This window comes from Toxotes jaculatrix, chromosome 3 (assembly GCF_017976425.1).
Source record: "Toxotes jaculatrix isolate fToxJac2 chromosome 3, fToxJac2.pri, whole genome shotgun sequence".
NCBI lineage: Eukaryota > Metazoa > Chordata > Actinopteri > Toxotidae > Toxotes > Toxotes jaculatrix.
Window position 1 is genome coordinate 7,969,920 of NC_054396.1, and position 25,163 is coordinate 7,995,082.

Here is a 25,163-nt window from a genome sequence, read left to right on the forward strand (position 1 = left end):
ACACAGCTAAGTAGTCGTAGTACAGAGTACAGAACTGAACATGTCAGAGCTCATGGGACAACCTATTCACGTCCAGAACCCAGCCAGCATGTGACAGATGGTGACATGCGGGAGGTCACTATTTTCAGCATTAACCGAAACAAGCACACAGCCTTCACAATGTGATGTACTCTAACCAATATGTGACAAACACTGAGAATAAAACAGCCTTGAAAAGTGATTTGCTGCCATTGGAATGATATTTAGGTCTCAGTTTAACAGAGTAACGGTGTGTATCGCTGTGTGTGGGCACAGCACTCAACAACTGAAATGTCAGACATCACAATTTGTCTTTAAAAAAAACAGCCCTGAAAATGAAATGGTGTTTAATATGTCAGGTGCACGGCTCATCGTGACTGTGTCAGAGTGATGTCTGTGCCAGTGTTACAGTCAGTACATTCCACAGAAGGAGACACACTTAAGTGGTTATGGCCCATGCTCTCTGTTGACACAAGCCTGTGTCTGCTTAATAGCTCTTCTCCAAGAAGACTGCTGCTGCTCCTCACACTGCACAGAGCACATGCCTCCTCCTCTCAGTCTGCCTCAGACTGGTTGGAGATGACCGGGACTGGCTGAGGCAGCCCAGGGTGCCGTCATCCCGCCTGCCAGAACAACACCGCCTGTACTTTAATGTCAGTGTACCAGATAAATTCTTCTATACTGAGGGAAACAAATCTAAAGGAACCGTATGTTTGGGGAATCTTGCGTCTTGGCTGCACTCCACAGTGTTACAGGACGCATCTACGGCAGGCCTCAGGCTGAGCATGTGCTCTAGTTATTTTTCTGTACAGCAGGTGGTGGGAGTGGGCCTCACGTGTCTGTCCATATTGCATTGCAGTCCAATCATACTTTCCAGTGTATCTGTAGAGATATTAATTAATCTTTCATCATGCGTTTGTACTGACTGGTGCCCTGAACGAGCACATTTGCCTCGTCATGCATGTACACACTCAGGGGACAACTTCAGGCCCTGGATATTTACATGAATTTGTTTGCTGCGACATTTAAATTTTATGTAAACAGGAAACTTGTGGTTTCTCTCTTTAACCCAGTGATGTAAAAGCTCCTGAGCTTGTCCACAAGCAACGTCACATATGAGAGAAGACACAGATGCTAGCACAAACCAAAGTCTTTAATTTTCTCCTCCAACAAACTGTGGACAACACAGATATACAAGATAGAGGTATCCAAACATGTCAAATAACAATATTAATTAATATCATTATTGTAACATTAATAACATGGAATGTAGTACTCTCCATTCACAGTCTTTTTTGAGCTTTTAGTTTATTTTATGAAACATGTCAAATAAATAAATAACTCTATATCATCTGTCTCTGACACCTATATGAATATATTCTCTTTGAGTGAAGATGAACAGGGAGAGAAGGATGGCAGAATGAACAGGCAAAAGAGAAGAATGGAGGGTGTGAGCTCACTACCTCTCTTCCCATCGACTCTGTCCTCGTACGCATACAACTCCTGCTCTCTCTGATAGCCCTGTCTCAGTCCAAACGCACACTCATTCAGCAGAATGTGTTTAAGTGCATGTTTGTGTGTGCAAAATGCTGACACTTTCTTTGGAATCGGACACAAGGAAAACATGTCTACTGTCTCAGACTTCAAACTGCTTTTATTTGCTGCCTACCCTTTTTTCCTAACAGTGAGGTGGGTTAAAACAGAATGATGACAATGAGTGAATCACCGCATCAGTCACACAGATGGCTCTTCAATGTTACTTGCAAGTCTGGTTAATATCCCGAAGACGGACACACACAACAGGAACATCGAGAAGCACCAACAGCAGAAACAGGAAAGTGCCAGCTACAACAAGGAGAGGAGAAGTCTCTCTCCTCTTCTGTAGTCCAGTCCTCATCTTTTCTTCTGCAGTTCAGAATGTGTGTTGTTGTGCCTCTGAGTCTGAATGTGTGTGTGTGTGTGTCATGTCAGTCTTTAGTCTGTGCTGTGGTTCTCCAGCTCGGAGATGATAGTGATCAGGTTCTGGAGACCAAAGATGTAGCCGCTGTCCTGGCCCTCGTGCACCACGCTGTCCTCCCTATAATGTCTGCACGTGGTGTGGGCGAAGTCTATCATCCTCACATCCACCATGGGGCTATGGGGGTCAGAGTGGGAAAGACGAGCCTGGCTGACAGCTGAGCTCCCGCCTCCGCTGCCGCCGCCACCACCGCTACTACTACTGCTGCTGCTGCTGCTGCTGGTGGAGCAAGTGCTGCTGACGTCGCTTGACGTGGAGGAGCTATGAGGGAAACCGAGTGCACCTGCTACTTCACCAACTTCCTCCTCCTCTTCCTCCTCCTCCTCCTCCATTTCTGGTTCAGCCTCCACCTCCTCATCCTCCTCCTCCTCTTCTTCTTCTTCAGAAAGTCCGTCCTCAGTGCGTCGGCGCGTGTGTTTGCGGTGGGGCGCGCCGTCATAGATGATGAGCAGGGAACTGGAGTAGAAGCGGTAGGATTCGCAGGCTTCCAGGGCAGCCTGCATCTCTCTGAGCCTGCGCAGCACCGGGGAGAGGAGTTCATGTCGCAGACGCCGTCCGCTGTGGAAGAACTGGAACAAAGCCTCTTTGAAGTCTGGCAGGGCCAGCTTGCGGCCGTGATACTTGTTCATGAACATCAGCTGGCCTGTGTCAGACTGGTACACCTGACAGGATGGAGAAACACAAACAAGTTAGAGAAGTAGAGTTGGAATAGCTACTGCCCCTATAACAGGAACAAAAAAGACTTTTTCATGATATTGAAAGTACTGGTTAAATTAGATTTGTTTCACCTGCATTAGACTAAAGGCTCAAGATTCTACTTAAAAAAAATCATGGCAGTGAAAGAAAAAGGGATGAGTATTCAAAAATGTAGAGAGCCATTGTTTTGATAAGATCTGAATACATCATATTCTCTATCCTGTATTTACAACTGTATACAACATTACCCTCCTAACCAGTGTTTGTGCTAAGCTAAGCTAACCAGCTGCCTGCTGTAGGCTGAAGCTCAACGGACAGTTATGAGAGTGGTAACAATGTTCTCGTCTAACTCTCTGCCAAATTAAACATATTTACCAAAATTTCCAGCTATTCCTTTCAGATAGCGCCATTAGCACAGAAGCCAGCCTTGGCTCTAAGCCCACCTGCATGCCACAGAGCCGGACTCCTATTGAAGCTGACGTGCTCTGCTGGCACTTGCGGATCTGCACTGCCTTCTTCTCCTCCGAGGCGTCATCTCCATGCTGTCGAGTGCCCATCTTCAGGTCCAACACACATGGCACAGTGTGCCGCCACGTCAGGTTCTCAAGCAGGATGAATTCTGGGAAGCTAAGTCAAGGAGGACAGAGTCGAAAAACCATGGCCTCCTTCTGCACTAATTAGATTAAATAAACAGCTTATATAAAAAAACAACATTGATCTAAGCTTTTCCCTCCAGGAGTTTCACTGCACTGACACATATTCTATTATCATCATTACTCACTATTATTGTTGTCTGTCCATTAATATGCACAGACAAGCAACGGTAATATCAAGTAACTGATGGGAGTGCTTTGGTAAAGAAACTGATAGCTATCCAATGCACTAGACAACAGGCCTCAGGTACAAGCTGGAGCCACTAATGACCATGTACACGTTTCAGTTGCGTGTGAATATGCAAGTGTTGACGTGTCCTGGTGGCACAGTTGGCCACGCCATGTCCTCTGGCCTGGAACATCTGACCAATTAATCCTCCCTCTTTCCACTCTGATACTAAATGCTGGCAAATAAAAGAATCCTGGAAACGCAGTCGGTCAGTGAAAGGATACTGTACTGGTTGCGGTGCTTGGCGTTCTCCTTCATCCTCTGCAGGTGCTGCTGGTGACACTTGAGACTCCAAGGGTTGTGCTTGAGCTGCGGGACAGCGTTACTTTGACTGCGCTCCAGCCTGTAGTAGAGCACCTCGGCCTGCTGCAGCCACTCCAACTCCACATCCTCCTGCAGCTTGTGAACACTGGACGGCAGAGGGAGAGAGATCGCTGTCAGGTTCACTTAACAAAGCAGCATGCTTACACTGAGTATGTGGGTAGTCAGTGATGAACTGTGACACTGGACTTGAAGTGAAGCCCTGCGGAATAACATCTTTCCCTCCCCATCATCCACCACCCTCCTCCCATCCTCTACACTCAAATAGTATCATCCCTCCATTTGTTTCTCCACAAGAACCCGGCTGACTTAGTAAAGTTGTGTGTTTGTGTATTTGCAGGCACAGGCGTATATTTGTGCTATGTAAACCTGAGGCTATAACCCTCCCTCTGGCTCCCAAGGCCAAGGTTCAGCCTCTTGCTGTATTTAGAACCAGTTTTTCCTTAGGTTGTGTGCGTAAGTCATCGTTTGCGTCATCAGTTGATGAATGTCAGTCTATACACAAGATTGCTTTAGAAGTATCGTGGTTGTGCAACAGTTCCTGCACTGATCAATACATTGTCTTCAGTTTAATATCAGTGTGATATTGCCTCCACCTGTTCATATGTCAGATACACCTTCTTCTTTATTATGAGTAAGAGTCCCTGAGTGTGCTGCTGTCTGTCTGTCTTGGGACATTTCCTTCCATCTTACCTCTTGTCCTTGTCTTTGCGAGAGTGGCGGCTTCGTCCATCTTTGCTGTAATTTTCGCTGTCCACGAGCAGTGAGGATGCCACCATTTTGCCCCATTTGAGCATCTTGCTCTTGGGCTCGCAGTCGGCCGAGGGGTCCTTGTTCTCAAGATCTGCTGCTGGGTCACTGTGGAGCGGGTAAGCGATGAGGCAAAGATTCCCTTCTTCATCCTCCTCGAAGCTCACCGACACCACACCTGAGACAGGGACAGAGAGGGAGACAGAAAGACATCTATTACACGTCTGTGTCACGGAGCAGTTAAGAGAATATGTCTGTCAAAAAAAAAAAGCTCTTGAGCGTCAAGCATCCCTTATTCCCATCATATTATTTTTTGGAGCAGTTACACTTACAGAGTAGTTTGTGTCTACACCCACATCTCTGAGACATTTGTTCCAGCACTACGTGGACAAAACTATAACTGACAAGAGAGGATGGGACAGAGATACTCAACTCTCAAAGCAACACAGAAGAGGACAAGATAGTCCACAGCAAATAGACACAGAAACAAATTACGCTCTCTTAAAAAGGTCTAATACTAAGAAGAACAAAGCAATGTGGAGTAAGGAAAAGCCCAAACACAAATGGCACGAGAATACAAACATTCAGTCAGAATTTGGTTTATTACCGATAATTTTACCTCACACAAAAGGATCAGCAAAAATACACATGTATCAGACAGAAACCACAAAGCATCGCCCACACATACACAGAAGAACAGAATAGTGTACTGTGTAGATATGATGCTAACATGCTACAAGCTGCAGCCTCGAGACAAAGAGCATAACAAATAACAATCAGCACAACAGCAAGGAAGGTTCTCAAGTCTTCCACAGCTACAATACAGTGACTCACAACAACACATTTACAGTATATTTCCCCACTTGTTTGTATCATAAACAACCACACCCTTTCCTCCCCATGGTGTCCCGTAGCGTGGCAGAGGGAGAAGCCAAGATACAGTGAAGGAGGGGAGGACTGAGAAAGATAAAGACGTGAAAGATGCTGACATAGAAAATAAAGCATTGTTGCCATTAAACAGTCATGGCACAGCATGGGAAAAACAAGACGACACTGATCTCAGTATCATCCCACGATCACGTGATCACGTTTTTTGTTGTACCTCAGTATTTTGGAGGTGAACATTGAAAGCAGAAGTGGGCCTTTTAGAACAATCAGAGGAAAGTGGCTGCTTAGTATCACTTTTCACTTCTCTGCTGGGGACACAAAGGAAACGGCTGAAGTGAAACGTGAGGCACTGCCTGAGATAACATTTGAAGGGGGTAGTGTGCTGTAGTGAAAGGGGACGGAGAAAGATAAAGGCATGGTATCTTCCACACGACAGCCTTACTGATGCCACTCGTTTCATGGTGCATTTAACCCTTCACACACTCCGGATGATTGATGACAAAAACCTGCAGAGCTTGTTGAAATATGTGTGATATGTATCGGTCAGATCAGTGCGACGTGATAAACCAGTCTGTGTTTGTCTGTTTGTCACTCACTGCGCTTCATTTTTAAAGAGGGTGTGGAGCTGGTGAGTCCATCAGGTTTGTGGACTTATCCACAGTCATCCGGAGCACTGCCTACGTTGACCTTTACAGCTGACCTCATGGTCTCTCTCTGCTCTGTGGATTTCTTGATGTCAGCGGGGAAGAATCTCATAACGTATCCCTTTCAACGTGCTGCTTGTGTACCAGAAAAAGAAACGGTGGCTCACACCTGCTCATCTCACTTACCTGCGTTAATAAAGCGTTCTACAAACAGGACAAAACAACCGCTTTGCCTGTTTGAAGAAGGCCCACCTGTGGTCTCAGCTGCAGCACCCTCCTGTGGAACAGTTTGGTAATGCTGCTGGAAGGAACCTACCACAACACTGGAGCAGGAATAGAGAGCCCTGTTTCCTAAAAATCCTAAAATTTACATTTCACACACAACCTACAAAAATGCGAAGCACATTTGCAACACACCAATTTGCACATATACACACAGAGCAGGCAAATAAAGAAAGAGAGATGCATAACACCATCACGACACGACAGCCATTACACTGGTTAGAAAAGGATAATATTCTTTACCTCTATACTGGGGGGTAAACTTCCTCATTGCAGCAGGCAGACTCTTGTAGAACTGATGCTCTCGGGGGATGAGGGGTTTGCAGATGGTCTGCTCCCCGAATCGCAGGACACAGGAATGTCCCCCCACCTGGTGCACGAAGGGCTCAAGCATCACCCCTTTCTCCATGTAGCACTGCTGGTGCTGCAGCTGGTGCTGCAGCTGGTTCTGCTGCTGCTTTTGCTTTAGCTCTGCATTCATGGCCTCCTGGGCCTGAGCCTCCACAGCCGGACTCATCCTCCTCTGGCCCTGACCACACTACCGCGGGCATTAGCCTCCTCACGCACGCACACACAATGCGGTGGGGGCCCTATCTGGCAGGGACACACACACACACACACACTCACTCACACACACTGCAGATCCTCAGAGGAGTAGTCCTGGTATCTTGCATTTAGATCTCAGGATTTTTGCAAGTTGTTCCAACGATGTCTTTACAAGCCGTTGTTGTTATGTTGCTTCGCCTGTGATGTCAGGGATTCTGCTGGTCGAAAACAAAGGACAGGAAGGAGGAAATAGAAGAGAAACAGAATAAAAAGCTAAGATTTAGTGGAGGCTTAATTCCTTTTCAGCTCCTTGTCTGGCAGTTCTTATAGCTAAGTAGAAACAGAAAGTCTTTTTATGTCCTTTAAATGTTGATGTTTGGACTAGTGCTGCAGCAGTAGATGAAGCAAACAGCGACAGATCCTGCTTCTGCCTCCGCTGCGGACTGAATGCTCTCTAACAGCTGAAAGCTGGCTCATGACTGGTAAAGCTCTCACGAGCCTGACATTTGGCCCGCCCCATCACACGCAATCCACCAATCAGGAGCATCCAAAGCAGGTTGTTGGGTGGTAACCCCTCAAGGGAAAGGAGCGAGCAAACAAAGACAGCAGTGGGAGGGGGGGGGGGGGGGGGGGGGGTCTGGGGGAAGGGAGAGAGAGAGGAAAGAAGAATAAAAAACAAGGAGGGAGGGTGTAGCTGAACTCAGCTGTTTTTCTGTCTGTGTGACAGCGGGGCTTTAACAACCTGACAGAACAAGCAGCACTATTTCCTCATATAAAGTGAGGTGTAAGGAAAGGAACAGAACAAGGGAGGACAGAAACACAGAAACTGGCATGCAGTGCAAAACACACGGACACGCTAGTCAAATATAAACAAAATGACTAACTACACAGAAAACTTGGCCTGAAAGAGCCGGCAGCTTTGACAGCATGTGATTAATGATGACAGGAAAAACACTGGGCAAAATTAAGACATAAAGGCATTTATAACACAAGACCAGTTTTGATCGTACCGCTTGCCACAAGTAATTTCATAGCAACCAAATTATTTTATACTGTAAATAATGTAAATCAACATAATACCCTTTAAATTTTAACCTGAATGACAAACATTTAAAACATTCTGTTGGAGGAGGATCAACCAATTTCTTCATTAGTAACCACGTACAGATTACTAGATGAAGATTTACTTTTACAAAAAAAAATATTCTGATAAAAGAGCCTGTAATTTAGTGTCTATAAATGAATAAATATACTAATACATGGCAAACAGCTTTGGGGATTTCTGTATCTTGTATTTACTTTATCCACCTACACCCTGAACTATAGTGGTGTAGAACAGCTGTTAGCAAACTGACTAAATATAAGTGAGTAAAAGTTTTGGAGGCCCCTACCTTTAGTTTACAGTCCATGGTAAAATGAAAATTTTAGCTGGTTATAGAAAAAGCATTAATAAGCATTTGAAAGATGAATAGAAGTTGAAATAGTAGAAGATGAAGATGTAAATGGGAACAGAGGATCAGAATGGTGGTGTTGTGAAGATAAGGTGAGGAGAGAAGGGGTGACGTGAGGAGGATTGCTGAGAGCTCACGCTGTGGCCAGACTGGAAACTATAATCCTCATCTTGCACCCTCTTAGCCCTTTTTGACACAGATTATCAGAGCAGGCAAAATAACAACTGATTAAACCAGTCACTCACTGCTGCCTCCACCTAAACCACCAGTGGGAAACTACAACACACGTGAATGAGTAATGTATTATTACTAAACTATATGAAAAATGAATCAGTGAATACCCGCATGTTTGTACTAACATATCATCTTGAGTTTTTCTTGTGCATGCATGACTGTGTGCTTGTATGTGCACATGCACGTGTGTGCATGTGAACTGTACATTAAGTTAGACAGCGGCTGCTTGTGCAGGGAACAGAGTCAGAGAGCCCAGCGCTAATCTCTCTAATCCTGCCTTTTGGAACACAAGAGGAAAATAGGCCATGACAAACAAGTAGAAAATAGCCACAGTTAGACTTAAACACACATATGTGTCGTCTACAGACACACAAACACATCTAAAGCTTAATTTTTTTTTTATTGTGGTCAAAGAGGTGGGGTGGCCCTTCCAACTCTACAGCATCTCCTACACATGCCCCTGCTCTGAAATGTTTCATCAGTCTCTCCTTAACGGAAAGAGACTCTGACAAATAAACCTCACTCGGCCTCAGCAGAGAAGGCTCTTTGATTCCCTGTGATCACTTCTTTTTATTTCAGTGCAGACGAACACGCAACACAGGTGACATGTTCCTGTTTTTGTCATCAGAAGGCTTAAGTATTAAATTGCGATTTTATTGTGTGTAATAATTCTAACCAAGGCTAATATTAATCCCTGAACTGACTAACTGGACACTTCCATTTAAATGTACAGCAAAGTTTAACCAAATCTGCAAAAGAAAATCAAAAAAAGGTGCCATCACACCACTGAAGAAGAAGAGGGCACAACGAGGTGACGTAATGTAAAGAGCGCCAGTCAAACCTCAAATGAAAGAAAATCACAAAAGTATTAATGTGATGGAAAGCTTGGTGACGCAGAGTTTCTTTGTTTTTGTGTATTAACTGAAGGAACGCTGTCCCCTCATTGGTCCACCCGTGCCTGTCTGCTGCCATTTTTTGTCTATTTTTTTTTAACAAATTAAAAATACCTATAAAAACAGTTGGATGGAAACACATCGATAGAGACCCTTCATCAGATCACTATATTATGACCCTGCTGACCGCTTTGTCTCGCAGAGTAAACGTGAAGCTATGTCACTGTAAACACCTGCACTCCTTTACTAAAATAGGAAATCACAGAGAGAGCTGTAAATGACAGACAGATGCCAATGTCAAGAGGCTAACTTTAAAATCAGGATAACCTGCAAGACACCAGAGTGATGGTATTCAAATACACAGTTCACATGAGGTGAGGTCTGTGAAGGAAAAAAACAAAACACAAATTCTGCTCAGAGCAGAACAAACACTAGGACTGTCATTTACATCCACATCTAAAGAAACACGACACGCTATTTGAAGCTAAAAGAGTTCAAGCACTCTCACTGACATCAACAAGCTCACACACCAGCTGGCACCAACACTGACAATCATGTATATACATAGATCATATAAACATGTAGGCACATGATGGAAAAAAGTGTCTAGAGGAACTGACACTGAGAGAAAGAGAGGGAGAGGGAAGTGAAAATTACGACCTTGAAAGAAACGGGCCAAGTGCAGCATGGGGTAGTTAGCAGGGGCTTTTCACAATGCTGCTCAGGCGCGTGCCAGTCGCAAACAGAGACAGTGGGATGTGATGCCAACAGGAAGTTGGAATCCAGTACAGACAGACGTGCAGTTAGAGGAACGGCTCCTGACAAGAACAGAGCTTCTCTAACCTTGACAAAAAGAAGAGGACAGATTTTAATCTCTCTAACAAGGTGCTTCAAGTATAAACAGCTTCAAAAATGGATTTCAAAGTCCTTGTGCCCGTTCTTTTCTTCAGCCTGATGAGAGCAGGTCAATCAGTGAGGATTTTACTCTCTTCCCTGACAACAAGCAAGATTCAGTCTCAGTTAGGAATCTGGTCTGATTCTACAGGTCAGAACTGAGCTGGCTTTGGTGATCCGACTCTCATTTTCATATTGAAATAAATAATAAGTATATATATATCTATTTAGAGGGTCAAAAGGACTCATAGTATGCTCATAGTTGAGGTCATCAGCCCATCACAAGACTAACAGACATTTGCAAAGCTGAGGTTTTCATTCTTGCATACCAGCATCTCAACTACCGTTTTTCAGTGCTCATCTGTGGCTGTTGCCATGGAAATAATATGAACAATGACAGAAACAGCAATTTTATAGTTAAATCCCGAGCCTAGCAACTTTTACCTTGTGTCTTGAATTCTTATTGATTTGCTTTGTGGCTGTATTTTTTAAATAATATATTTTTGCACTGGAACACAAACTACTGAAAGGCTGTTTTACACAAATTTGGCATAGAGAGGCAAATTTCAGCCCTTTGAGGACACAAACATTGGTGTAATAAGATCTTGCAAAAACCACACAAAAAGGACCAGAAATAAAACCTGGATCCATCTTTGTCACGGTAACTGTGCGTGCTAAACACTGAGCCTGAGCCACCGTGTCACCTCCACCACACTATTTTACCTGCCTCTCAACTGTTGTGGTCCACATTCAGAGTTATTCTTATACAAAGTCATGCACACAATTGTCTCAACATCCTCACCATGATGAACATGTTCACTGAGATCAAAGGGCTCACTTAGCAGACTTAATCTGTGAGCTTCTATCTATCAACAATAACAAAGCAGCACAGGGGACGGAGGGAGAGCAGGTATCTCTAAGGTTGTCAGGGGGGTCGATGTTATATTAAATCAGGGCTGCGGCTGCTCCAAAGGGCTTTACAGCACGTTCAGGCGTCCTGAAAATGTAATCGGCGGATATATCTGTATTACGAGGACCTGAGAGGGGAGAAATGTTTGGTGGGGGTGAGGGGAGTGCAGGAAGGAAGGGTGGGTCTGAGGGTTTGTCTTTTGCCCTTGTGTGGCCAGGGACATTGGAGGAGGAGACTAATATGGAGGTGCTGAGTGAATTCAGATATAAAACTGATAGAAGATATGGAGGCATTAGAGGGGTATGTGAAGGGCAATGTAACAAAGAGCACACATACATAAACACACATATATTTATTCAGCTATGCATGGATAGGTCTATCACGTGAGTCATAGACCTTCCAGTAAACACAACTTGTAAATAACTACTCTTCATTCATTCAGTAAAAGCCTCCAATAAATACTATGCATATCCCCAGTATGTGTCTTGGCTGTGAGACAGTTTCTTGTGTGTTTTTGTACTGTTGACCTTATCTCCTGCAAGAGCCTTAAAAGATTTGGGATGAGACAAATAATCGGAATGAGGTGGCATAAGTCTGGATTTACCTGGACCGATTTACACAGTGGCCAAGGAGATCCGTGCACAGACACACTGACTCATATTGTTGTCATCAAACCACTCAGAAGGCATGAAGATCACACATGCAGACAGGCAGAAACAATGCACTGCATACACAAAAATCACATCCAAAGACACAACCAAAGCAGCAACTCTACGCACAAACGCGTAGATACAATCACGCACAGACACAGACACACACACACACACACACACACACACACACACACACACAGAAACACTCTGTGTCTCTGCTGGCCAGGCATCTGGCATAGGTGCAGTGGAAAAAGGCTGATCTTACCTGTGGGGTGATTTGCAGGGTCATTTTCCAGACTGATCACCTCACATCACATCGCGCCAGATAAACCTGCTAACCAAATCCTCATGGGTCACCAAACACCTAAGCCCCTGCTAAAAATACCACATGCTGTAGGCAATTCAGGCTGGGGAGTGGCTATTAATAAACAAAGTCTGCTCCATGCCAAGTGCAAAAGACAAATAAACACAGGCATCACACAGAAGGGAAACAATTCACTGGCTGCCACTGCGGCCCAGAGGGCACACATAGCAGTCACACAGCTACACATACTGGTCAAGACCTGGTGACAATTCCTGTTTATATCTGCAATGATACACCTGTACAGATGTGTCAATTCTGTCCATCTGCTTTTGGTCTGGTCGTCTCTATTATGCATGTAAACACATCTAGAAACATGTCTGATGCGGTTTTGATGCTGACAAGAAGTTTTACTTGTCAAAACACCTGGTTAGCCTCACATCACCTTCTGTTCATCAAATACAGTTGGCACTATTTTATTTAGTTCCTCTCTATTAAACCAATGCTGAGGACTGTGTGGTGATAGTACGAGTGATGCTTGCAGTCGTGCCTAAAGATCCATACCATGCAGAGTAAAACTCTGAACTCGGACAGCTGGAGAAGGGGCAAGACTGCCTCACTGTGTGGCAACTGTGTACACAAGTGCATGTGTATGTGTAAGCTATGGATGGGGGGGGTTTGGTATGAGGTACGCCACCCTTACACACTCCCATCCTGGACTTTTTTCTGTCTGACTTTGCTTCCTGTTCATCTTCCAGAACCAGGAGGTAAAAGATGAAAAAAGGCCAAAGCGAGAGAAAATGGCAGGGAGATATGAGTACAGTGATAAGAAGAGATCGAGTGGATTATGATAAAAGCAGCAGGTTTTTGGCCTAATGAGTGGCCTAATTAACTCATAAATGAGAAGAACAGCACCAAAAATATCCCAGTGTCCTCAATAAGTCAGTGTCTCCTGTATTCTTTTGCATAAACTATGGTGAGTGACAATGGTGAACTATGACTATTACCAGTGTTGTTAATAGCCTGTCAATAAAACTTGACAACACTTAATAATAATAAATATATACTTTTTTTACTGTTTACAGTTTTACATCTTGACATAGCTGATACAGCCTGGCTTATTTCAGGAGCTGCATTCACATGTTAATCCACAGTGGAGACGTGATGTCTTGGCTTTACTTTAACACAAGAGAGGTAGTTCACTGTAGTTACACACAGAACCATGTTTTACATCATATTTATTATAAATGAAACAGATTTTGTATATGAATCAACACCTGATGGTTACACAGCAGACTCTTTGACTTGCCAACTATTGCAACTATATGTGGCTAACAGAATTTACAATGGCAGCGTTCCATTTAGATGTGCCAGTTCCATAGCCCAGGGAAACCACGCCACAGCACGCTTACTGGCACACTGAAATGTAATGAGGCCAACCTCAATGTTATGATTTTTCTTGCTGTGACATAAAAATTTCTGCCTTAAAAAATGATATTTCATGATTCTGCTATATTTTCCTTACATCTCAGCCCCTAAGTCCTTACGTATAACGAAGCCTTGTTGGGGAAAAAGGGAATTGCAATGGGAAATGGATAGCAGAGATACTGGAGGTATGTCAGAAGGTGGAGTCTGGATTGGCAGGACAGGGAAGATGAAGACATGTGATAAGGAAGATGGGTTTACAATTGAGAGAAGTCTAATTGTAGCAAGCACAAAGTCGGGAGGAGGGTAGAATTAAAGCTGTGAGTGCTAAGAGGAAAGGGGAGAAAAAGAACTTTATAAGCCAATCATCTACACTCACATCTCAAACAAGAGCAAGGGACGTCATTAAGTTCTTGTTAAACAGATGATTGGAAAAACCCTGTCTGTTTTTAAAAAACTTTGGTCCTTTAGTCATTTAAAAACAATACAGGACTGATAAACAAGGGGATTGACAATGCTTCTCTAAGACTATATAAGAATATCTTCCTAGTATCCACTAATCCAGTAGTACTGTCAGAGTCTGTGACTGGACAGTGAGTCATTGAATTAAAGCTGTAAAGCTCAGCCACTCTGTAGAGGAAACAGGGTTGTGGACGTCACACACTTCCTGGATTTAGGCTTTGCCACACACTTAAACTGTCCACACTTCTCAGAATCATTAGACACAGACTCAGCTGGCCTCAGTTCTTTGACACAATGCAGCTCTAGCCTGACGCAGAACTGCTAACGGGTTCCTTCACTACTGAATGGCTCGTGTATACTGTGGTGTCAATGATGCATTTGGGAAATGCTCTCCATTAAGTGACGGAAGTGTGAGGCACTATTATTTCTATCATTATATTTAATAATACTATTAAATAAATGAACAGAGATAATCACTAAATTTCTTTTAGTGTCAATCCCCATTGATTTTTTTTATGTGTATCAAGGAGGAAAACTGGAAAAACTGAAAAAGTGTTGTACAGTGACTTTAAACCCATTTTCCTTCAGTTGTTTTGGTTCTGGCTTTCTCCTCATACAGACGTGGACTGGACTACTTCCATTTGGCTGTGTTCTTTCCCTGCAGCTGAGGAGGGTCAAAGAGCATTGGCTCACCCCCACTCTTTAGTTCAGTTTCTTGGAAGCTACATAGAAAGAACAGCAGAGACGTCTCTTCTCTACCCTGACAACACTATGGCTTGGTGGGAGAAAACCTCTGGCTGAATGCCTCCCATATGCACCACGCTCAAAAACAAATCTGTAATTCTACTCCGAGGAAAACAACAAGTTACTCTCCTACAAAATCCACAAAATTGCAGTAGGATGTGCAGCCAGTAGGAACTGGAGTGGTCCTTTTCATGAAAATGAAGACGACAACAGGTGTTTCAGAAGCAGAAACAATGTGATGTAGTAGTTTCTACTCTGAAAGTTTTACTTCTAATGTCTCACTAACCATAACATACACAAACAGGTCAGTGAAACAGTAACAGTCTGTATGTATGTAGATGTCAGACTAGCCTGGACCAAGTAAGGCTGTGGGCAGGTAAAGGCTGGGCCAACCCCGATCCATTATAGTCTCTCTGTGTTTAGCTGGGGCCTTCAAGTTGGGTTACATCGTGTCAGCAAGTGACATCCATCAACATATCAGTATCACGAGCACACAGTCAGGCTCCTAACTGTGCTGTATTAGGGCTGAAGCCTGTGTTCTGTTAATCCTATAGATGAGCCCTTGACAAAATTGTATGTCAATAACACTCAGTACCTTATCCTTGGCTTAACATGCAGTACCATGACAGCGCGGACACTTGAAGGCCTGCCTGGACAGACAAAACACAACATACAGCCGATGCCGCAGATGCAAAGGCACAGGAGAGTGGTGGATATGTTTGTGTTTTGAATGCAGTGGTGGCTTTTCCACCCAGCAATAATTTATCCTTCTGTTTTGAAATTCTGGCCTGAGTTGGCTTCAGACGTGGGTACCACAGCTTTGCAATGCATTTTGAATGCCTGGATAATGCACAAGCAGCATTTTGCCATAATTAAATCCAATCCAATAGGTACTTTTTAATAATATAAATTACAGATATATTCAAATATAATTGTAGAATTTCATTTCTCCTGAGGAGGTCATTATAAGTACTGGCTTATTGTCACTTCTTTTTCCCTGGTGTTCTGCATTAATTGGTCATAAAATGTGATCCAATCCTCATCTAAGTCAAAAGAACAAACACACAAACAGCTGTAATCTTTTGCGTCCTTGTTGAAGACACACATTAAACATTCACAGTGCTGGTAGAAAAGTAAGTGAACCCTGAGTTTTAATAAGATGCACAACGTTTAGGACCATTCAGTGTACAGAGCTGCTTCAGCTCAGCCATATTCACAGGATGATGGTGTGAACAGAGCTCTGAGCTCATTCCACAGCATCTCTATTAGATTAAGGATGGGCTCTGATGGGCCACTCCAAAAGGTGGATTTTCTGTAGTAGATTTACTTCCTTGCTTAGAATAATTGTCCTGTTGCATCACCTGACTTCTACTGCATTTCAGCTAGTGGACAGCAACTCTGACATTAACCTCAGCAAGGCCCCAAAAGATGATGCTCCCTCCACTGTACATAACTGCTGGGATGATGTTGTAATGTTGTTTTGCGGTCCCCATTGCATTTTCCCAGTAGCATTGTGGAGTGTCATGCTGCTCTTTGGCAAACTTCAAGTATGCAACGGTGACCATGTGTCCTGCTATGGACACTTTGCCCCATAGCAGTAGACTCCTGAACAGAGATGTTAACCAGCTCCAATGATTCCTTTGAGCCTTGAACAGTCTTCTGAGATCTGTTTTTGTGAGACATGGTTCACATCAGCAGATGCTTCTTGTGAATATCAAACTCAACATGTTTGAGTCTAAGAAGCTCTAGCCCCCCATCTCCAAACCAGTTCCATTCACCGGAGGCCAGGTTTGCTAACACCTGACTACCAATAGCTTTTGTTGATACCATTAGTTGAGGGGTTCACATACTTTTTCCAACCAATACATTGAATGTTTGAATTATGTATTCAACATGAATAAGAATAATACAATGATTTGAGCATTATTAGTTATATAGATTGTGTAAATTAGGTGAAAATATTACCATATTTTGAATCAAATGTATACATAAATGCAGGTAATTCAAAAGTTGTATTTTAAATTTAAATGTAAATCCTACAGGTTACTTGTGTTTTTAGAAATAAAACACCCAATGTTGTTAAAAAAAATTGACATTTCAGTGTGCAGTATTTAGTAACGTTATAACCTGTTTCAAATTCTATTTCAACCAATAGTGTTTGAGAGATAAACTGTAAAATTAACAACTGCCTTCTTGCCACCTGACAAAGGTCTGCATCGGAGAAGCAAATCCCATCATAGAAAGTTTAGATTGAGCCTGACCTCTCTGCAGATGAGGAGAAGGATTGCTTGTGTGGAGGAACTGTGGCAATGTCAAGGAGGCAGAGTAATCAAAGCAGATACCTCCTTCTCGTCAGCCTGACACTACAGAATCACACATCAAAAGCTGATCCATTTAGGATGTGTGAGCATGTGTGTGTGTGTGTGCACGTGTGCATGTTTGTGTCAACGTAGTACGTGCATCTTTTCATCACCTCCAAAGTGTGTCATCTCTCTCCATCCCGTCACCCCATGTCAGGTGATGGGATGGAGGGCTGCACATATCCTTAAGCACTCTGGCACATTTCTCACACCAAATATAAACACATGCCGCTCTGTTACTGTAAATAACAGCACTCATACACCTTATCGCATTCTATTAAAAGCGGGCACTGACATAAACACAGTGGCATGCCCTGAGTGTAACTCTCTAAACCAAAGCCCTTTCCAGACACTCACACTGTTGTGCATAGCCAAAAACAAAATTTGGATGCAGCTATTTCTTACCCAGAAAGGATATGTTTCTCTGTCCATGACTTTATAAGGATGGGACAGAGCCACACTCATAAAAGAGCCAGGCGCTTCAGATTACAAACAAACATAAAGACAAAAAGGAAATATGAGAAGAAAGCTGGATGGGGTAAGATCAGGACACTAAAGGATAAAGGATGAAGGAGCCAGGAAGAATGGGATGGCATGGTGGAGAACAAACTGAGCCTGATATGGGACAGACTGAGAGATATGTGAAGCCATGATCTTGAAACCCGATATCATCATATTAAAAGAAATGTGATCATTGCGGTGAGAAGACAAGCGACCACTTCACCCAGGACACCTAACACTGTAAAACAACTCAGCATGCAGAAGGCACACAGCCTCAGCCTCTGCTGCACAGATCAATATTAATCCTTGGAAAAAGCCCACACACGTGCAAAAACATAATACGGTAATATAAGGCTCTAAGACGGAGTACAGTTACAGAAACTCAGAGGCTTGGTGCTGACTGACCCTGAGTCCATGCACTCTTTCACACATACACACACACACCGAGTCACACACATGGATACACACCTGAAAGTTAATAAGTCTATTTATTGTGACAGAAAGGAGAGAAGCTTGGGGCTATCAGACACGAGTCCTGTGTGCTACTGTGATACTCTGCTGACTGGCTTGGCTCTGCTGCTCACTCTGCTTGCAGTGCAGGCTGCATCTGAGCTCAGCATCTCAGCACAAGGAATATCAACAGTCATATAACCAGGATGGGAAATAATCTTTCTCCAGCCAAATCTGGCTAGATGTTAGATTTAGGTTTGTTTGTTTGTTTGTTTATTCCTTATTGGACCTGCTTTATGTGGTAACTTTACAAAAAATCCATTTGATGGTGCTTACTTTTACTACTAATGACAAAGTCCTTTTGTCAAATATTCTCACAATCAGTGAGACACTAAAAATATACCCATTCTCTTTTACAAAGAAAACACATTTAAAGCCATTTTAATTATATTTTTCCATATAAATTTATTGGAAACCAAATTACGGCAGAACTAATGTTAACAATGTAAGTAGGTCAAGAAGCAAACCATGACTACTGTAATTACTATGTCCACCCACTGCTATCAAAATACAAGAAAAAGCACCATTTGTGCTTTGTGTGGCCCTATGGTGGAGGTTTGATGTGGTATTTCATCAGGATAAAAGAGGGTGACTGGGACGATGCATAAAGCTCCACTGTAGCACAGGTGAGAAAACAGTGAGGTCTGTGATGAAATGATGAGTTTACAGTCTGTGTGTGGGTAGGGACGTTGGCTGTTGATACAAAGCAGTGTGGGCTGCGTTGGCAGCAGCGCAGTGTGTTTCTGTGCCATAGACAGCTCTGCACTGCAGTGCTTGAGTGTGCACGTGAGGAAGAGCGCACATGGCAGAGGATTACAGAAGAGCCCATCCATATCCCCCTCTGAAGACCCCCCCCCCCCTTCAGACAAAATCTACACCCCTTGCTGCACTAATGCAGCCCTCATTTCTATCCCTTTGTCAAGCGAACATCCAGTCCTCAATCTTTACCCAAATAGCAGCATTTATCCACTGTAATAAGCGCTTCATCCCCTCAAACCGGCAGCCTACCCAGCAATCTGACATACTGTAGACAAAAATCAAGACACAATTTGTCCTCAGCATGCACTTTTTTCCCCATTTCCTGCAGTCCTCTGCAATACCCCCCTATTACCATGCTTGACAATTTCGCTCATGGGATCTCTCTCTCTCTCTCTCTCTCTCTCTCTCTCTCTCTCTCTCTCTCTCTCTCTCTCTCTCTCTCTCTCTCTCTCTCTCTCTCCCTCCCTCCCTTTCTCTTTAACCTCTCATCCCCCAGTTCTGTTAAAATTTAAATACCCTCTTGGCTCTTCTCCCATCACTCCGTCTCTTATTCTCCCGAGCCAGAGCTCCGTACCTGAACAGTGACCAGTGCAGGTGATAGATAAGCAGGGTGGTGGAGAGGGCACTGAGAATCCTGGGGTTTTGGGTTGCTCGGCCTGATGATGGTTTTTGAGTGGGTGTGGATGGGTAAGCTTGGCCTTGTTCCAACAGACTGACTGAAGAAAACCTGAGGCCCACAGAGAGATAGAGAATGATGTACCATGGAAAAGTACTGAAGGCTCTTCTACTTAATGCTGCTGTTAAAAAAAAAAGAAGCAGAATACACACACACTCCATCTTCCTGTTTGTCCTTATAATCAAGAAGGATGACAAATAATAGCTGCTTTGGAGTTGGAAACAAACTAAACTGGAATCAGATTCCAAGTTGGTCACTTCTTCTGTTATTGATTGAGATTTAAAATTTTCCACAGCACTGCTTAGGTACTTGGGTTTCCAGGCAAAATTGTTAGCATGGATAGCACAAGAAGCATAACAACCACGGTAGATGCATAGCATGTCTGTGGGTCCTTCTAAATCAAACATGAAGTGGGAGGTAACCTACAGGAGGAAGGAAGCAGCCTTCGTGCAGCACATAGCAATCTGTAACCTCAGCCAAAATATGTAACATGTATTTTCACATCATGTGGTTGAACTGGTGTGTGCTCAAATAGGGGGAGGCTTGACACCTGAATTTAAATGTGGCAATACAGGAAAGTTGAACTCTGACAGTTTTTCAGTTGCCTCTCTCTCAGCTCCTCTCTAGCTTTAGCCCTCTACCATCGCAAACATCAAAACATTTTGTGGCTCTGCACTCCCAGTTACCTGAGACAGACTGACTAACAGCATTACTGAATGGTGCAATGTGTGAATACATGGAGCTGACCACAGACCTGTGGAGCCATAGGCTACAGAATTAACTCTGCAAACTGCAATGTCCAACCCTCAGAGCCAGGACGATATCTGTCATCCAGATGGACTTTCTCCACTGGCTGGTGTTTAGTTACAATACAGCAAACCACACAGCACTGGCTCATTTTTACCCCCTGGTGAGGATATTTGCCTAAACATATGTGCAAAGGATACGGTAGCTGATATACCTGATCTGGAATGTCGTCTGTACCTTGCAGGCCAAACTAAACTTACATAATACTAACATAACCTGGCCTAGTAGCATCACACCTGAGACTGAGTCATGGAGAGATGGGGAAGTAGAGAATAAGCCCACAGGGAAGAGATGAGGAAGACTGGTGGTAGAAAGTAAAAAAACAAGCAGAGCAGTGGATTTATAGATGGTTAAGTGCAGACAGGTGAGAGTCCTGACAGGTCCTTGCCTACCTGAAACTAAACACCCTCAGCCTGGCTTGGGGTGTTCGGACAGCCCCTTCTGGGCTCCATCTACCTGCAAAAAACACAGAAAACCCATGAGCGCCACTTCAGAGTTATGACTGTGCATATGTTACTAAACAAAAGGTCAACAGGATTAAACACACACTCAGGAACAAACAAAACCAAAACCCAAAAATAGAAACTTGTTTCCATGCCACTGACCTCTTCTACCCTGACAGTGTTTTCGCCATGAAGGAGTTGCTAAAGTGCAATTCTCCAGAGGAAAAACCCCATAACTGCACTCTGAATGAGTCAGTGACAAATTACAACTCACTTTGCCTAACTCTCACATGCCCAGTATGAAGGGAACAGTATGTCCCTCAAAACACAGCACACATGCACACATAAATGAACAGTGTCAGGCAAGGCATGAAAGGTGCCATGTGTGCATGTGCATGCACGCACGCACGCACGCTGAGCGCGGTCAGGCAGACAGATATCAGAAAAAATGTGACATCTAGTCAGATGCAGGAAATGATGGGGAAAATTGAGGTGGTCATTCTTTTGGGTGTCCAGGTCCTGCAAGTGAAGTGCAGCTGGAAACTACACAGGCAAAAACTAGGTCCTGCATGTGTAAAAACCAAGAGCGACCATGATGGACAAACAGTACCAACTGTATTATCGAGAGGTAGAGAAATCCTTGGAACAGAGACATGTGAGACAGACAGACACCGAAGGGAGTCAGACGCCAGACGGACACAGATATGGAATCTGAATGAACTGGCAGCGCCAACAACTGCTTCCACAGTCCACTGACAGTGAGAAGAGAGGTTAAATATAAACTCAGTAATCCCTCAACAAAAGGGCACTTAATGAGAGTCTGCCTGGATGATAGGATGTGAGTACGAGGGAGTGAGATGGAGGGAGGAATGCAGCTGGCGAGGGCCCAGGATTGTGCCACAGCCGTTCAGAGCAGGTCGACCACTCATCAAGTGGAACAGCTTCATGCTTAGTGTCCCCTCAATGACAAATACCAGGCTCTCCTCTTCTGCCCAACTGGTTTTCCTGACATAAGCCAGCAATCTATCCCAGCGTTTCACCTTAGAGAGCCATGCCTCTCCTTTCAAACTGGGCTCACAGCTACTAAGCAGAAAAATTAAGCTGGTGAGGAGATTATCATATGAAGTCTCAGGATTAAAACTAGTCACACTTTCCATGACTGAGAGATGGTGACTAAGTGGTGAGTCCCGGACACGAAGCAGAACGAACAACAATCCCTGTTGGATCGGGGTAAGAACCTGAATTATTTAGTAAGGTCAAAGAAGTGCCGCTGGCTCCAGGCCTAGGCCACGCTCTGATACTTGCGCCTCAAATGAGGCGCCGGCACAGTGTTACTTTCTCTCCACGGCACATCCCTGATATGGTTTCATCTTGTACGTATTCGTGTCAAGTGTCAATTTCTCCCTACGTTTTGATCTTAGGGGGAAGCCCTTCTGTGCTGCTGCGGAAATATAGAGCAATCTTTAAAGTAACATCCAGCTTCCCTAAGGCAAACAGATTTGGAGCAGCATTTGGGGATCTATTCCAAGGTTTTTTGATACAGTACATTTGTGTTACTCTATAACCCTGATCATCAAAGCATGTTTCCGTCACTAAGCCAGTGCTTGCTGCCGGCCAGTTACTCATCTCAGTGTGACCTCATATGCTTGAAAGTCAAGCTCTGTTTCAAGTATGTGACAACTTAAAGTGTATAGACCTAAACAATGGAGCACTCAGGAAGGTGACCAATCAAACAAATTGGCTCATATACATATAAATAAAAAAAAAAACAGATCTGTGCTGTTAAAAAGCATCCTGGTTAGTTTCCCAACTAAAGCCTCTAAATCCCAGTTAGCCCAATGCCAGCAAAAATGGCACTGTGTATGAATGTGTGTAATAAGAGCTCTCAGATGAGAGGTTCAGGAGATTAACAGGGGCTGAATGACTGAATGCAAGAAGCCGCATGCCTTTAAGCGAGCAGAGAGAGAGAGAGAGAGAGAGAGAGAGAGAGAGAGAGAGAGAGAGAGAGAGAGAGAGATGCTAGCCTTGTCATGGCACAAGAGCTGAGAGAACAAGAACTGCTGCAATGCCACTAATGTTATGTGAAACTGGAACTTAGGAAGGTTACGCTTTGTTATGCAAAAATACAAATGTCTATGCCATTGCTTTAAAAATTTTGAAAGTACATGCAAGCCAATGTGTAAGCTGCCAAGCAAGTACAGGCTATGTGCTTTGTTATCAAAGTATGAATGTGACTTTCCAAAATGGTCGCCCTGTAGCAAGTAACCTAGGAGGAATTTGAATGGAAACCAACCTTTTAGGATCTAATGTCACCATTTCACTACAACTGCAAGCTTAAGTAGCATCTATCATCTTCTGATGTATTCAAATGTTTTGTTTTACAGTAGGATTCTGCTTCGTCTGTCGACCTGGATGGACTACCAACAACCTTATCAACATCATCACAGACAGGCTGTCAGCAGTTTGCCTTTCCTTCTCAGAGTCTGTTCCTATCCAGAGGATAAACAGGGGGAATCCAGGAGTCGGGTCAAGTTAATGTTGTATGATTAAACATGTTTGTGCGAGTGTACGCACATGTGAGGTGGAAAAATGAGAAGTGCCCATGAAATATGTTGTGCTAAAATTTATTTTCAGACAGCTTGTCATCATCCGTGCAACCACCTGGCTTCAGTTTTCAATGACACTGAACACTATCACAGCATGGGGGAGGTCAGCCAAGCCAGTCTGAAGCCACTGGCGTGTGGGGGAATCCTCACCATATCTACTGTTATGTAATTGCTAAAGAAAAGTCTATCCATAAGGGGAGATCCCAGAGGTTTCTAATGGACTCATGTGAAAAAGAACACGCTCACTAGATGAGATTAATTTTAATTAAAATGGCAGGATGTCAATTCAACCTCTGATCTAATGAGCATAACCACATGTGGTTTACCATATGAAACCCATTTGATAGAAATTACCCAACTCAATACTCTGAATAAGCAATGAAATAAATACGAGTCTAGAGCTGAAACATTTAGCTGATCAACAGAAAATTAATTGTTATCTGACATTTTGTAAGTCAATTATCTTAAAGCGTCTTTGGTTCCAGTTTCTTCACTGCTTTAATCTTTTTTATATCATTGTAAATTTAATCTGTTGTTTGGACTGTTGTTCTAACAAAACAAGGTATTTTAAAATGAGAGAAACTGCATTTTATAGACCACACCATCACTAGAATAATCAAATTGCAGCTGCAGCCCTTTGCCACACAGTTGGTAAATCAGGTACCGTACTAGTGAATCCAGGTTATGTGATACAGATACAGATACTGATAATGTGCTCAGCCTTACAACAAAATGGAGTCTTATGTAGGTCCAGCCAAGCTAAAATCGTTGGTACCTCTTTAAGATACAACCAAAGATTTATATATATCGAATGCATTCATGTAATTGTAACCATGACCACATTCCTCACTCATTAACCAGTGTTTCCCTGAGTACTTTTATTTTTTTGGCTTATCATAACCATACACTGCCTTCGAAGTGCTAATGTGGTAAATGCATTCTCTGTTGGTCTTCTCACAGCCCATGGCATGAACTTACTTAGACAGAAACCACCCCTTTAAAAAGCTAACTGTTGCTGCTAACGTTATTCACAGCACCGTTACCACCGGCTGGCTGGGTGAGCTAGCTTAAATATACCCAAACTCTGTCTCTCTTTTAGCTACAGTGCATTTTAACCTGTCACCGTTATCTTGCGGGTTAGTTCTGTTAAAGTATCCGCGCACTTTATTTTCTTTTCATTATTATTATTAATAGGCTGCAAAACTAGTGTAAAAATTTAAAACATTTTTTTAAAAATTACCTTGTCCTCCTCCGCACTTGCTTCTTGAAGGCCACTTTGTTTTCAAGTGTGCATTTTCCGGTTTTGGCAGATGACTCTGATTGGCCCACTGCTCCGGAAGTAGCTGTTTGGATGCCATGGCAACGGGGGAGGGGGTCATAGCATATAGCAGCTGCCGAGGCTCGAATGCGAATCGCAGAAGAAGAAATCTACAACAAAATTATGCTCCCGAAAAGCGGCTGATGCGTTGGCTGCCCCCCAAACACCCAGA

General features: G+C 43.5%; 1 protein-coding gene across 3 annotated transcripts; it reads right to left on the reverse strand.

Moving 5' to 3' along the window:
- Window positions 1-1,153: 1,153 nt before the first annotated feature.
- Window positions 1,154-24,963, reverse strand: LOC121179398 (inositol hexakisphosphate kinase 2-like). 3 transcript variants are annotated; one of them, XM_041034227.1, is made up of 8 exons: window positions 24,914-24,939; window positions 21,017-21,080; window positions 19,716-19,868; window positions 6,742-7,259; window positions 4,628-4,862; window positions 3,838-4,022; window positions 3,175-3,350; window positions 1,154-2,697 (listed from the first exon to the last, which is right to left on the reverse strand). In XM_041034227.1, exons 4-8 carry the CDS (start codon window positions 7,013-7,015, stop codon window positions 1,993-1,995), a joined length of 1,575 nt encoding a protein of 524 aa, XP_040890161.1. In that variant the 5' UTR covers window positions 7,016-7,259; window positions 19,716-19,868; window positions 21,017-21,080; window positions 24,914-24,939; the 3' UTR covers window positions 1,154-1,992. The 3 variants fall into 3 exon arrangements, with proteins under 3 accessions (XP_040890161.1, XP_040890160.1, XP_040890159.1); XM_041034226.1 differs by lacking the exon at window positions 19,716-19,868 and having other exon boundaries at window positions 24,914-24,963; XM_041034225.1 differs by lacking the exons at window positions 19,716-19,868; window positions 21,017-21,080; window positions 24,914-24,939 and having other exon boundaries at window positions 6,742-7,555.
- Window positions 24,964-25,163: the final 200 nt, after the last annotated feature.